Consider the following 14,088-nt stretch of genomic DNA (forward strand, 5'->3'; position numbering starts at 1 on the left):
CTGAATCGCTAATTGGAGGAGAAAACACGGACATTTCTTAGGCCATTTGGGAAGATGCCACTGAAACACTTGGTAAAAGCCACTGAGACGTGAAGCCTCCTGTGGCTTCCTTCCCGAGTCCCTGCCTGGCCCTCTCAGCACCCTCCCTGTCGGTGGGCACCACAGGCTCAATCCTGGACCCCCTGGTCTTCCCTCTCTTCTCTCCAGCCTTCTTGGCCAAATAGGTAATTTGTAATAGGCTAATACCCACCTGCCAGGCCCTCAGCAGCACCCAGGGCCCCCCTGTACCTGCTGGCAAGGTGCCTGAGGCTGGCCCCAGACCCAAACATGCCCAAACCTAAGCTCTGTGTTTTCACACCCACACAGGCTTCCCCTGACTGCATCAGCACTACACTCCATGTTCCCAACCATCCAGGCTCAGGACCCCGAAGGTGACTCTCCAACTCTCTCTGCAGTCAGTTCTGTGACGGACCCGGCTTCTCCCACCCACTGGTCTCTCATCATTCGCAGAGCTTGGGATTCGAAATGCTGTGACCTGCCCTCCCTCCCCCATGGCCACCAGCCATCCTTCCTAAGCTGACGGGAGCACCGGGAGCTGCAGCCCCACCGAAGGCAGCCTTCAGGATGCCTTGTCCACCCCCCAGAGGTTCACAGAGCACAAATCAGGGCTTTACTCCCCCGACCCATCACCCTGCATCCTACAGAATGACTCCCGGCCCATCTCCTTCCATCCTCTCAGCCTCCCTTGTCAACAAACCCAGCAGCCCCGTTTTACAGCTGAGGAAACTGAGGCTTAAAGTCTCTGAACTTCAGCATCCTCAGTCAAGGGAGCCAGGCTGTCCTGCCTGTCCCATTACTCCCAGGGTTGCTAGGAGGCACCAAGGAGAGGACAGGACAGAAGACGTTTACAGAAAACTGGGTGGGGAATGCAGCAGAAGAGTCACAGGACAAGGACTGCAGTGGTTGGTGTGCTTGTGAAGAAATACCAGCCTTGCAGGTAATGAAAGAAATACAAATGAAAACCTCACGTGCTCCGCTCAGGGAAAAGAAAAGCTCGGGGTTTTCCCTGGTGGCGCAGTAGTTGAGAGTCCACCTGCCGATGCAGGGGACACGGGTTCGTGCCCTGGTCCAGGAAGATCCCACATGCCGCAGAGCGGCTGGGCCCGTGAGCCATGGCCGCTGAGCCTGCGCGTCCGGAGCCTGTGCTCCGCAATGAGAGAGTCCACAACAGTGAGAGGCCCGCGCACCGCAAAAAAAAAAAAAAAAAAAGCTCGGCTACGGAGGCCTGAAGGGACCAATCCCAGGAGCAGGAAGAGTCAGGGCCTGACCCAGGCCTTCCCTTTGGAGGGGTCTGTCAAAGAAGCCTGCTGTCCATCCCGCTGTCTGCCATACACATTTATACCCACGTGCCCACATGGGCTCGGATACCAAATCCAGATCAACAAAGAGTTAGCACCACAACGCCAGTGTTGATGGGGCATGGGAGGGGGAGGGGGAGCAAGAAGGCTCTTTCCACACACGGCGGGCGGGAGTGCAGAGGAGACAGCTTTTCTGGAAGGTCATCAAGAGTCCCAACAATGCACCGCTCTCCGACTAGCAGTTTCGCTGAAGGGATGCTCACCTCAGCGCTATTTATGAGAGTAAACAAATTGGAAGCTTAAATACCAACAAAGGGGGATTTGTTATATAGATCACAGTAGATTCACGTGATGGAATATTATGTGGACAATAAAAACAACTTTTGTGAGCGTTCTCATGAAGGGAATGCTCATGAGATGATGTGAAGTGGGAAGAGCAATGTAATTTCTTATTTTAAAGTCAGAGCTTAGTTTAACGGGATGAAGCACTTGCCACGGGGGACCCCTGCCGTCAGGTGACTGCAGAGTGGGGGGCGGTCACAGAGAAGCTCAAACCTCCTTGGAACCAGTGTCTCCTGCAAAGCCCTAACTCCAAGCGCCTGCCAGCTAACATCTGCTTTCGGTCGCCCTCTCTTCCTGCCACCAGGCAGGGGTTACTCACAGCTCTGTGGCATTCTTGGGGATGCCCTTGGGCAAGGCCTGCAGGTGCTTGTTGCTGCATCGGACCACGGTGTCCAGGCAGGCGCACTCCTGGGGGCACTGCGGGCGGGGCAGGCAGCCCCCCTCCTCCTGGCCTGGGGAGGAAGGCGTGAAGCCACGTCAGCGAGGGGACAGGCCTTCTCAGGGCCTCCTGCAGCCAGGGCCCAGCTCCAGGGCACCTGCGGACAGTGGCCCCGCGCTGACACCACCTTGTGCACCAGTAAGTCTCCTCTCAGCTGCACCCTTGCCCCACCAGGGGCAAAGCCCCTTGGACCTGTTTTGAGCTTAAAATAGGTCTTGGATCCATCTCTTCCACCTCAGCTCTGAGGCGGACCCAGGCACTGCAGAGAAGGAGGATGGCAGCCACACCATTTCTTGAGCACCTACTATGTGCCGGACACTGTATCGAACGTAATCTCCTTAACGTATGTAAGAGGAGCAGCCATTACCCCTAGAGCGTGAGCATCACGGGGACAGAGACCTGCACCTCCTTCTCTGTTCACTGAAGGAGCCCAGCACAGAGAGCAGGGCCTGGCACACAGCAGCCTCCAAATTAGGTCAGTTGAATGAAGGAATGAAGGAACTTCTATCTTACTGAGATCTGGAGCATTTAAACAGCTTGCTCGGGTCAGAAGGCTGATCAGAGGCAATTCAGGGTCTGTACCCAGGTCTGGCTGGCACACAGTCTGAGCCCCTTCTGTCCCACCATCTTTCACAGATTCAATAAATAGTACTGAGCGCCCTCTGTGTGCCTTCCTTCCTTCTGATTGGGTGCAGGAGGGGCGATAAGGACACCACCGTCGGAGTTGCTAGGAAGCAGGTGACAGGGACTGTTGGTTATGGAAGGCGTCTGTGTGGAGGTGCCGCGTGATAAGGATGAACTCACTGAATCCTCACAACATCTCTCTGTGGATGTGCTACTATCAGCCCATTTTAGAGAAAAGGAAACTACGGACAGAGTGATTAAGTAACTTGCCCAAGGTCCGCCAGCCTGGAAGAGGTCCCGCAGCCTGGAATCCAAGCCAGCTGCCTCCAGAGCCTGTTCTCTTGACCACTACGTCCTACTGCCTCTCGGCAGCAACACCTCAAAAATATTCCCATCCTTTCACTCCTAGGAAGTTATTCTAAGGGGAAAAACTGAGTATATGTACAGAGAGTTATCTATCAGGATGTTCCTGGCAGCACGAGGCATAACAACAGAAGTTTGGAAGCACGTAAATGCCACGCGATGCCTCCAGACAAGGGACTGTCATGTTGAGAAGGTACACGGGCAGTACTGCAAGACCCTACATGTGTCATACGTGGGCACGAACACTCAGCAAAGATCCAGGGGGCCACACACGGGGTGCTGACAGGAGTCACCTGGGGTGGGGAAGTAGAAAGAGGGACTCATCAATGAGCTTTTTATTCTCCTTCTGGATTGTCCGTTATTTGGGGTTTTGTTTTTAAGGAAATAAAGATGCCTCACTTTGTAAGAAGAAAAACGAAAAGAAACTGCTTCTTGGAAAAAAATAATGCTTTCAAAAAAAATACTTGATGGCATCAGAAAATGTCCAAAATACATAGTTCAGGTTTTTTTTTTAAAAAAAGAAACTGTGATATAAAATATATATGTGAGAAGTATGGAGTTTTGTTTTGTTTATTTTAGAAGTTCGAAGCCAAACTGCTCTTAGAGAATCCATTGATTTTGTTTAGAAAAATACCCTGTCATTCTTGGCGTGAAAGCTGAAGTTCCCCACCCAGCACCCCCCTCACTGGCTTGGATGGGCCAGCCTGAGAGCTGAACTGCCCCCTGGAAGCAGACTGGAGAGAGGACAGGAGGGGCTGAAGAAGGGGGACCCAGGACTGGGCAAGATGCAACCTTGTTCTGTCACCTTCGGTAAAAATCTGCTTCCCACAGCTGCCTGTGTGAATGATGCTCTGGGGGCTTGGGTGGAGAATGGAGGGACGGGCTAGATTCTGCATGGGTAGGGAAAGAAGGAAGTGGCCACAGGAGAGAGATGGAGGATTCAGGGGAAAGAGGACATTGGCACAAGAAGTGACCCGCGTGTGGAGGAAGGGGTGCCCCCTTGACAGTGTCCTGTTGCACATTACAGACAGGCTGAATCCACTGTCTGGAGTGCTTAGGAATAACCAGGAGGTAGGTCTCTGGGTTAAACGTACTCACATAAAGAAATTACACTAAAATGTTAACTGTGATTTTCTCTGAGTGATGGGCTAATAGGTAACGTTTATTCCCGTCTTTTATCCATATTTTCCCATTTTTTAAACAATAAGCACATTATTGCTCTTATAATCACACAAAGAAGACCCCACCAGGCAGAGGCAGGCACAGGACTGAGTAGGTCTCCCTGATCCTCGCCCCTCCCCCTCCACAGAGCCTCCCCTCCCCAGGGGACCCCTCCTCTCTGGGGCATGACCTCTCCCCATCCCCCTGCCACCCGGGGGGCCCATGAGTTACCTTCCTCACACCTGAAGTCGGGGACAGCCACGTCCTGCAGGGGAATCTGCCGCAGGAAATCCGGGCTCTGGCATCGCGGGTTCCCCGTCACGACCCTCCTCCTGCGCAGCCAGTCGCCCAGCCAAGCCAGCTGGCAGTTGCAGTTGAAAGGGTTGGCCAGAAGGTTTCTGGAAGAGGCGGGTGGTGTGACCACGAAGACACCCACCAGACTCAGCTGTCCCAGCAAAGCCGGCCCCTGCTCGCCACCCAGCGCTCCCGGACAACCAACCCGCCAAGAGGCAACATTCTAACGTGCAAGGACCCAAACACCCTGAGTCTTTTAAAGTGACCACCGGAGAAGGCCGTGTCCTAAGGTGGTGGATGGGCAGGGCTCCGGGGTTCAGTTCGGATGGCTGGTGCCCAAGCCCCAGGCCCGCCTGCCCTCTGAGGCGCACTTACAGCGTGGAGAGGGCTTGGAGGGTGTCGAAGGCGCCGGGGGAGATGGTGGCGATCCGGTTGTCATAGAGCGAGAGGAGGCGGACACTGCGCAGACCCGTGAAGCTGTCATTGTGGATGCAGCTGATGCGGTTGTTCCTCAGCATCCTGGGAGCCGGGAGAGGAGGGGAGAGTCCGTGCCGTGCCCTGCGGCCATCTGCCTGCTCTGTGCTTTGGCCGCCAGCAGCCAGTTCACAAGTTCTCCTCTGGGGGCACTGAGCCACGGAGAGGGGAGCCACAGCGCCAGGATTCTACACACCTGGGCTCCCCTCCAGGCTTTCCCTGCCTCTGAACTGACGGCCTCTTCATCCTGCCCACACGGCCCCCATGCCGAAGACCATCACCCTCACCCCCTGGGTGCCCAGAGTCTCCCCAACCTCGGACCACACTGCATATCAACACCTGAGACTTTCCTAAAACTTAAACCCGGCCATGTCGCTCTCCAGCCTGAAGCCCGTAGCAGCCTCTAAACTGTCCACAGATGTTTAAACTCTTTACTGTGACATGTGAGCGCCTGCCCAACCCAGCCCCAGAGCAGCACCTGCCCGACTCCCCAGGGACGGACACACCCTCCACTCCTCTGTCCTTCAGGCCTGCTGCCCAGGCCTGCATCCCCACACCTTTCCCCGGCTGGATCTCCTTCTAGAATGACCTTCTTCCTCATTTATAGCTGCCAAAGTCTCTGTTCATCCTCAAACATCTGGCTCAATTCCCTTCCCCAAGCAAAAACAAAAACGAAGCCTGACACAGAATAGGCAATTCACAAAAGAAATTAAAATGAGTGAACTAGGTGAGGGAGATTAAAAGGTACAAAATTCCGTTACAGGATAAATGAGTCACAGCATGAGATGCACAGAAATAAATAAATAGCTTATGAACATTCACTGAAAAATGTTCAAATCAAGGACATTTAAGTGATAGTGAATCTTTGCCTGCCAAATTACAAAATAATTAAAAATAAAATAATAATAGTAAAGTCCAGGGTTGGCAGGAGGGTGGGAGGATGGGCACTTTCATGCACAGCTGGCGGGAAAACGACTTGGGACCTGCCCAGAGTGCACCTGGTGAGATGTGGCAAAATCCCTGAAAGGGCCCTTCGTGCTTTTACCCCACAGGTCTACCCTTAGGGATTTATCTTTAAGGTAATAACCCCAGATGAGCACAGAATTTCATAACAAAGATATTAATCACAGCATTGCTTGTAATAAAATTAGAAACAGCCTAAATCTCTAATAATTATCTAAAATATAATCTTTCAAAATGATGTTGTAAAAGAAATCGTAAGGATACATAAAGACACTCACATTCTGTTTAAGGAAAAAACAGATTACTAAATAAAATGTATTCTAGGATTCCATTAAAATATATCTGTGTGTTTGCATGCATGTATGTGGGTGTACGTGTGTGTGCGTGTGTGTGTGTGTGTGTGTGTGTAACTGGAAGGATAGTTGTCTATATCAACAATTAACTGTGGTCAGTGGAGGGGTTACAGGCATTCCTTTTCCTGTGCCCTCACCATCCTTCACATGCTCCTGCAGGCCCACGGCACCCTCTTTCAAAGAATACTAGGCATGTATAAAAAAGAATGAGGCAGCCCTCTATGAAGAACCTGCCACACTATCTTTACAAGTGAAAAAAAAAGCAAGCTGCAAAACACAGTGCATAATAAATCCCCTTGTGTAAAACAGACAAACAAAAACCCACAGGGAATGCCTCCATGCATTCATTTCCCTTATGCCATGACACGTGCTCAGAAAATAAATCTATAGCCTTACTGCGGGCTGGGATTTAAATCCAGGCTGGTGGCTTCTAGAGGTGATGTCCACAGTGTAGCCACTAGCCACACGTGGCTGTTTATACTTAATTAAAATGAAACGAAATTCAAAAGTCAGTGCCTCCGTAGCACTGGCCACATTTCAAGTGCTCCATAGCCGCATGTGGCTACCAGATTGGTCAGTGCGGATGTGGGATGCTTCTGTCCCTGTGGTGAGTCTGACAGGACAGCACTGTCTATCGGACGCTCTAAAGGTCTACATGATCATCTGAAGAGCTAGTGCTGCCTGGACAGAGAGAGGGGCTCCTCTCCCTTCAGCGTTCACAGAGGGGTGGATGACCCCAGGATCCCACTCAGTCCTGACATCTGGAGAGCTCTGCCTGGGCTCTGAGTCATGGGCTCTCAGAATCCCAAGGATGGTGGGAATCCCTCCTCCCCCGCCTGCACCCACTTGAGTCACCTCTGCGAGGTCCCTGCCACTGTAGCACCAGCCACTCCTGAACTGAAAACACGTACTATGCTCTTGCAGCCTGACCACGGGGCGATGAGAGGGGACCTCCGGAAGGGCCCACCTCCCCATCCCTTCACCCGCCATCGACCCCCCACCCTGGGGAACCAGAAGGCAGCCCTCGTCACAGTGACTGACATCTGATGACTTGGCGTGCTGCAGCCAGGGTCCTCAGCCGCGGCCCCCTCAACTCCTGCAAGCTGGGGCCAGGGAAGGAGACTCCCACCCTCGCTCTTCCCTTCCCTTTAATGCAGACGCCCACGCTCTGGCTTGGCTTCTGCCCACCCTGCTCCCCGGCCACACACTCACAGCGTCCTCAGGCCGTCCAGGCCCCGGAACATGCCGCTCCGGATTGACTCCAGCTGGTTGGCGGTCAGGTGCAGCTCGCTCACTGAGGCTGCGCCCTCGAAGGCCCCGTCTTCAATCTCTGACACCTTGTTGTTGCTCAGATTGCTGGGAGAGGATTATGGAGTTCAGGACCCTTTTCCTGCACCCAGCTCCCATGCACGGGAGCCCTGCCCCCGACAGGAGCTACCCCACACCCAGAATTTCCCCTTCCCATCCTGACCGGCATCCTGACTGCTCCTTCCCGCCAACGGGTAACTCACATTTTCTTCAGATGGGTGAGTTTTTTAAACATCCCAGTGGCCTCCAGGATGGAAATCTCATTGTTGTTTAATCGTCTGTAAGAAGCAACGAAGGGAACTTATACATCCATAAATGACAGACGTTAAAGTATCTTCCAAACTGAGACTATTTGGGACTCAAACAAAGGGGACTCCCAGAAGAATTTCTCTGGTGAGATGAATTGATCCTATTTCAGAAAAGGCTGGACCAAGAGCTGGGGGGTGAATGGGGATATTTTAACATGAAAAATGCCATGAACTTTACATACATAAATGACAGGCATGTGTAGGTATCTGTGCACATGCATATATATACGTGCACAAATTTATATTTTTAGAGAAAGAAGAAAAATAAAAGAATGGCTTAGGCTACAACTTTAGCTGATGGAATCAGGTCCCCACAAAGAAAGCAAAAGCATGATTGAGAGAAGCCGCCCTGGCTCAGGCTGGCGACCTGCCCCGCGGGCCAGAGACTGCCTCAGCAGGGCGTGTGGGACCAGGAGTGGGAAGCAGAGGGACCACTTCCTGCTGGACCCAGCAGCGGGCATGCTCCCGGGGTGGGGTCTCCAGTGGTCCCCAAATAGAGCTGCGACAGAGGAAAACCCGGAGGAGGGCCGGGAGGGTCCGTGGGAGCTGGGGGCAGGTGAGGGCGTGGTGCGGCTGGGGGCTCTCACAGCTCGGCCGTGGCCTGGGGGATGCGCTCAGGGATCTTGGTGAGCTTGAGGCCGGAGCACTCCACCATGCTGGCCTCGCAGCGGCACTTGTGGGGACAGACCACGTCGCTGTTGCATTCGCTGTTCAGCTGATAATCCTCTGTGCCTGTGGTGAGAGGGCAGGGGCCAGGGGCGGAGGAGTTCCAAGCAGCCCTGCCCAGCCCAGAGTCTCCCGGGCCTCCCTGGCCTCCCACTGCCACCGTCCCACCCAGGCCGGCCTTGGTCCCCCCTCTTACCTGGAATGAAGTACTGCTCTTTGGCTGGGGAGAGAAGCAGAAACACTACACTGCTGGGATTGTCCAGACCATGCAGGAACAGCCCAGGCCTCAGCCCTGCTGCCCAGCGGAAGCCGCCCCGGGAACCAAGCTCAGGTCACAAACCAAGACCCCGGAGCCCACCCACCCAGCCCCTGTGTGAAGGTCTTGCTACGAACACAGATATTCCTGGCCCAGGCTGATGCAGGGGACAGCACCACACCCAAGTAAACCTCTTCCAGGGAGCACCAAAACCACGGGAAAGTTCACATACAACGGCACAGGTGAGGATGGACCAGGATCCGGGCTCAGAAGCTGACCCACACTGTCCCCAGCCAGTTGCCGTTTCTGCTGCCCCAGAGCCTGGAGGAGGCAACCATCTCTCTGAGGAGGGTTCCACGCCTCCTGAGTGTCTTAAAAAGCTTGAAAGAGAACTGTCCTGGGAGGAGAGGGACCTCGGTCCTTGCCTGTCCTCTCTGGGGTATCTTCGGCAAGCGCTACCACCTTCCCAGGCCTCAGTAAAACATGGGGTGGGAAACTGTAGATCCAAGTCTACACTGTGGGCCCGCACCCTCCAGCGTGGGTCCAAAGTGGTCCAGGGCACGCTTGTTGGGACCATCCAGGAACATCAGAGAGTCCCTGAGCAGACTGAAGGCGGGCAGGTGGGCGGGCAGGCGGGCAGCTACCTGAGCACCGGAACTTCTTGCTCTTGATCTGCCCGATGCGCTTGTTGGCAAGGCGCCGGGGGCTGGCGCAGCGGGCCCCGCTGGTCTCGATGGGGTTGGTGCGCAGGAAGTCCGCCAGCCACTTGAGGTTACAGTCACAGATGAAAGGGTTCTGGGCCAGATGCCTGTCCAAAGGGGGCGGATGGGAGATCAGAGACAAAGCTGCACCGTTGTGCTCACCGCCACCTGGACGGGGCCTGACTGCTTGCTCGTGGCCAGAGCCCACCGGGCCTGGGGAGAAATGCGCCACCTGGGGACAGCACCTGGGGGTGCCCACCACCTGTGGAGAAGTCTTACCAGAGCCTGGCAGTGGGGATGGAACTCCACAGCCTGGAGCTTCCAGCTGTCCCTTCAAGCCTCACTCTGTCCCGTCTCCTTCTACTCACCTGTCCCTCCCTCTGCCCTGTGACAAACAGGAGTGGAGGCAGAAGCAACCCAGAGACCGGCCAGGGCACCCCCGTCCTTCCAAGGGTGAGGTGATGGAACGGACATTAGAGCCCAAGACCTCAGCATCCAGCGGCCTTTGGACCCCGCCAGTGCCATGAGTCCTGGACTGTCCCCTCCCTGTGGCTTTGGGCGGCAGCAGCCTCTTTCCCACAGCCTCTGTCAAGAAGGGGCTGGGGCCAGGGTGGCAAGGCTGGGCCTGCAGCTGGGGTAGGAGGGCTCAAAGTGCCTGCTGCGGCCCCTCAGCTTTCCATGGAATCTCCGTTCCTAGCCCAGGCCATAGGGGTTGCCCCCTCTTGACCATTCTACAGGCCGTCTCTTGACACAGGGAAACTCAGAAAGCATTACTGAGTAGCTGCTTATTGGGGAACCACTCATATCTTCTTGCCAGCTCCCTGTGTTACCCACAGGATAAGTGTGGGGCGGGGGCAGCTCACAGGTGATACTAGCTGAGGGAACCCGGGTCACTGTAAGTGACCACAGGGCTGTCTTTCCCATTGGCCCTGACTGCCCTGCAGGCTCAGACCAGCCACATCTGAACCACCTAGCAGCCAGCTTGCCCACCTGTGTCTGGGCCAGTGTGGCACTGAGTGCCCTGCTTTCTACACTGAGACAGCCAGGGAAAAGAATCCAGCACCTGTCCTGACTACTGTTCCCAAAAGCCAATGCTTCTGCATGGGGCCAGCTCAGAGGACTCGCCATGCCATGGCTACTTTTCCTCCATCTAATGTCATTAATTCAAGTCATCTACATATTGGCCTCAGCCCAGGCTCCTGCTAGGGCCACACAGCTCTCTCCAAACAGAGGCACAAGCCCTTGCCCAGAGTCTGCGCTCAGCTCAGCTCAGACCTTGACCACTCTCTCTCCATCCATCCCCTCCTGGGCTCCACCCTCTGGCCACTGGTCAGTATGCTTGGTGACAGTTTTCCCTGCCCAGCTGTCCTTGCCACTCCCCTTTGCAGCACCCGCCCCACTTTCCTGCCTGAGTCCTGGCTCCTCTCAGCTCCACCAGGTGGGCCAGGCCCCTCCCACCCCTTCTGCATCCCGTTGGATGGTTTGTTACCCCGATTTAAACTGCCAATTTGCACAGCGACGACGTGCGTGCTGACTCCCCAGGGAAGAGTTCGTAGCTAATCTAAAGTACACCAGGATTCAGGGATTGCTCTGGGATCCTTCCACCCGCCCCATCCACATCTATTTGTGCCTTAGGACACAGCCTCTGCCTGAACGAATTGCTTCCCTCTATCACAATCTTGGCAGAAAACTCTGTTTAAAATCAACTCAATTATGTTGTTCAGTCACGTATTAAAATGTCCAAGGGGTGCAGAGTAGAATACATCCTTTTTAAGAACAGGCTATTTTTGTCAAAAGCAACCTACAAAACTTGAATCACCCACCGAGGCAAGTGGCTTCTGTATAAACTTAAGTATCTGACATAAAGTAGAATTTTTAGAAGGTGTAAAGAGCAGGGAACTGGGGAGAGAAAATGCTCAGGAGGAAGAAAAAAATCTTCTTGGGAAAAGATAATTATGTTAAAGGCACACCCAGAAAGAGGCTGCACGTGTGGCCAGACAATTATCTCCATGCACATTTCTGATAGTGGAAGGTAGAAGGGGAGACCGATTCCCAGTCTCTTTCTTGGATTAAGCATTAAGAAGTCACAACTAAAAATCTTTTGGGCAGATACTCAACATCATTAGTCAAATTAAACCCATAATGAGCTACCACTTCAAACCCACTAGGATGGCTGTAATCATAAAGAAAACCGATACCAAGTGTGGGCAAGGATGTAGAGAAATTGGAACCTTCATAACATTGCTGGTGGGAATGTAAAATGTAGAGCCACTTTGGAAAACAGTGGCAGTGTCTTAAAAGGTTAAACATAAATTTCCCATGTGACCCAGAAATTCCAAGAGAAATGAAACCCTTTGTCCTCACAAAGATGTGTAAGAAAATGTTCACAGCAGCATTATTCATAATGGTCCCAAAGTGGGAATGAGCTAAATGTCCAACAGTGAGGAGGGATAAACAAAATGTGCATGCAATGGAAAATTGTTTGGCAATAAAAAGGAACAAATACTGTTATTGGGTTGGCCAAAAAGTGCCTTCGGTTTTTAAGTAAAAATAAAAGACACATTTTTCATTTTCACCAAGAATTTATTAAACAATGTATTCACCCTTTTGTTCCACTACCTTCTGCCATTTTTCAGGCAACTTCATAATTCCATCTTCCTAAAACTTTTTATCTTTTTGAGCAAAAAACTGTTCCAGGTGCTTTTTACAATCTTCCAGGGAATTGAAATTTTTTCCATTAAGAGAATTTTGTAAAGACTGAAATAAATGAAAATCCAAAGGCGGATGAATCAGAACTTCCCCGCCAAGCTGTAACAGTTTTTGCCTGGTCATCAAAGAAACATGCGTTCTTGTGTTATCCTGATGGAAGATTATGTGTTTTCTGTTGACTAATTCTGGACGCTTCTCGTCGAGTGCTGCTTTCAGTTGGTCTAACTGCGAGCAGTACTTGTTGGAATTAATCGTTTGGTTTTCCAGAAGTTGCTCATAATAGAGGACTCCCTTCCAATCCCACCATATACACAACATCACCTTCTTTGGATGAAGACCAGCCTTTGGTGTGGTAGGTGGTGGTTCATTTCGCTTGCCCCATGATATCTTTTGTTCCATATCGTTGTACAGTATCCACTTTTCATTGCCCATCACAATTTGTTTTAAAAACAGAACACTTTCATTACGTTTCAGTAGAGAATAGCATGCGGAAATATGGTCAAGAAGTTTTTTTTCTCTTAACTTATGTGGAACCCAAACATCAAAGCGATTAACATAACCAAGCTGGTGCAAATGATTTTCAACGCTTGATTTGGACATTTTGAGTATGTCGGCTATCTTCCTCGCAGTATAACGTTGATTGTTCTCAATTATTGTTTCAATTTGATCGCTATAAATTCAACCAGTCTACCCAACCGTGGAGCATTGTCCAGCACAAAGCTCCGCAAACCACTTTTGACACGTTCAATCAGTCACAGCACCTTCTCCATACACTGCACAAATCTTTTTGTGCGTTTCAGTTGCTTTTTTACTTTCTTGAAATAATGAAGCACAGTATGCCAAAGATGTTGTTTTTGTTCTTCCATCTTCAATATTGAAATGGCTACACAAAAATTCACCAGTTTTGATAAGTTTTTTAAAAAATGCACGCTGATATGACAGCTGTCACAATACAGTCTAACAAAATTGTTTCGAATGAAGTTAAAGACAACTAAGTGCTACTAGAGCCATCTTACGGAAGACACCGAACGCACCTTTTGGTCAACCCAATACATACTTGCAATATGAAGGAATCTCAAAACCATTATGCTAAGCAAAAGAAGTCAGTCACAAAAGATATATCACAGAAGTCCATTTTTATGAAATATCTAGAAAAGGCAAATCTATAGAGACAGAAATTAGATTAGTGCTTGCCTGGGGTTAGGCTGGAAATAGGAATTGATTGCAAATGGGCACAAGGGATTTGGGGGGGTAATGGAAAACGTTCTAAAATTGAATTGTAGTGATAGTTGAACTGTAAATTTACTAAAAATCACTGAATTGTACACTCAGAACAGGTGAATTTTACACCTCATTCAAGCTTTAAAAAAAAATTTTTTTTAACCTCTTGGGGCAAGTAAAACTACAAAATCAATACCGTGACACATGGCGCTCAGCCACAGATCTTGGAGCTACCAACAAATCAAGCAAGATATTGTAAGCTGAAATCCGCTCGGTTCTGACATAAGACTCCGCCAAGGGTTTAACTATCTGAGGCTGTAATAACAATATCTGATTGTACCCCGGATGTGCATTTTTAAAATCCTTGTTCTAAATTGTACTTCAGTTGTCAATATATAACAGTTGTTCACGAAGTTCAGTTTTGCTTTACAGCCTTAACAATGAGGTCAATTCTTAGGGTAAAAGCACAATTTAGGGGCAAGTTAACTAATTTCTCAGTGCCAGTGAAGAGATGCCTGAGACCAAATCCCTGCTCTACTAGATGTTAT

General features: G+C 51.3%; 1 protein-coding gene across 2 annotated transcripts in view; it reads right to left on the bottom strand.

Annotated features, from left to right (window-relative positions):
- Positions 1 to 14,088, bottom strand: part of SLIT1 (slit guidance ligand 1) — a 169,165-nt gene that overhangs the window by 29,502 nt on the left and 125,575 nt on the right. The window contains exons 14-21 of one of the 2 annotated variants that reach the window (XM_029245813.1): positions 9,554 to 9,717; positions 8,850 to 8,873; positions 8,575 to 8,719; positions 7,883 to 7,957; positions 7,584 to 7,727; positions 4,957 to 5,100; positions 4,519 to 4,685; positions 2,020 to 2,152 (exon numbers count right to left, since the gene is read on the bottom strand). In XM_029245813.1, coding sequence (XP_029101646.1) covers positions 2,020 to 2,152; positions 4,519 to 4,685; positions 4,957 to 5,100; positions 7,584 to 7,727; positions 7,883 to 7,957; positions 8,575 to 8,719; positions 8,850 to 8,873; positions 9,554 to 9,717 — 996 coding nt within the window. The remainder of the gene's footprint in view (positions 1 to 2,019; positions 2,153 to 4,518; positions 4,686 to 4,956; positions 5,101 to 7,583; positions 7,728 to 7,882; positions 7,958 to 8,574; positions 8,720 to 8,849; positions 8,874 to 9,553; positions 9,718 to 14,088) is intronic. The other variant, XM_029245814.1, reaches the window with a different exon arrangement.

Source organism: Monodon monoceros, unplaced genomic scaffold (genome assembly GCF_005190385.1).
Source record: "Monodon monoceros isolate NGI ecotype Baffin Bay Population unplaced genomic scaffold, NGI_Narwhal_1 Super_Scaffold_4, whole genome shotgun sequence".
Classification (NCBI taxonomy): domain Eukaryota; kingdom Metazoa; phylum Chordata; class Mammalia; order Artiodactyla; family Monodontidae; genus Monodon; species Monodon monoceros.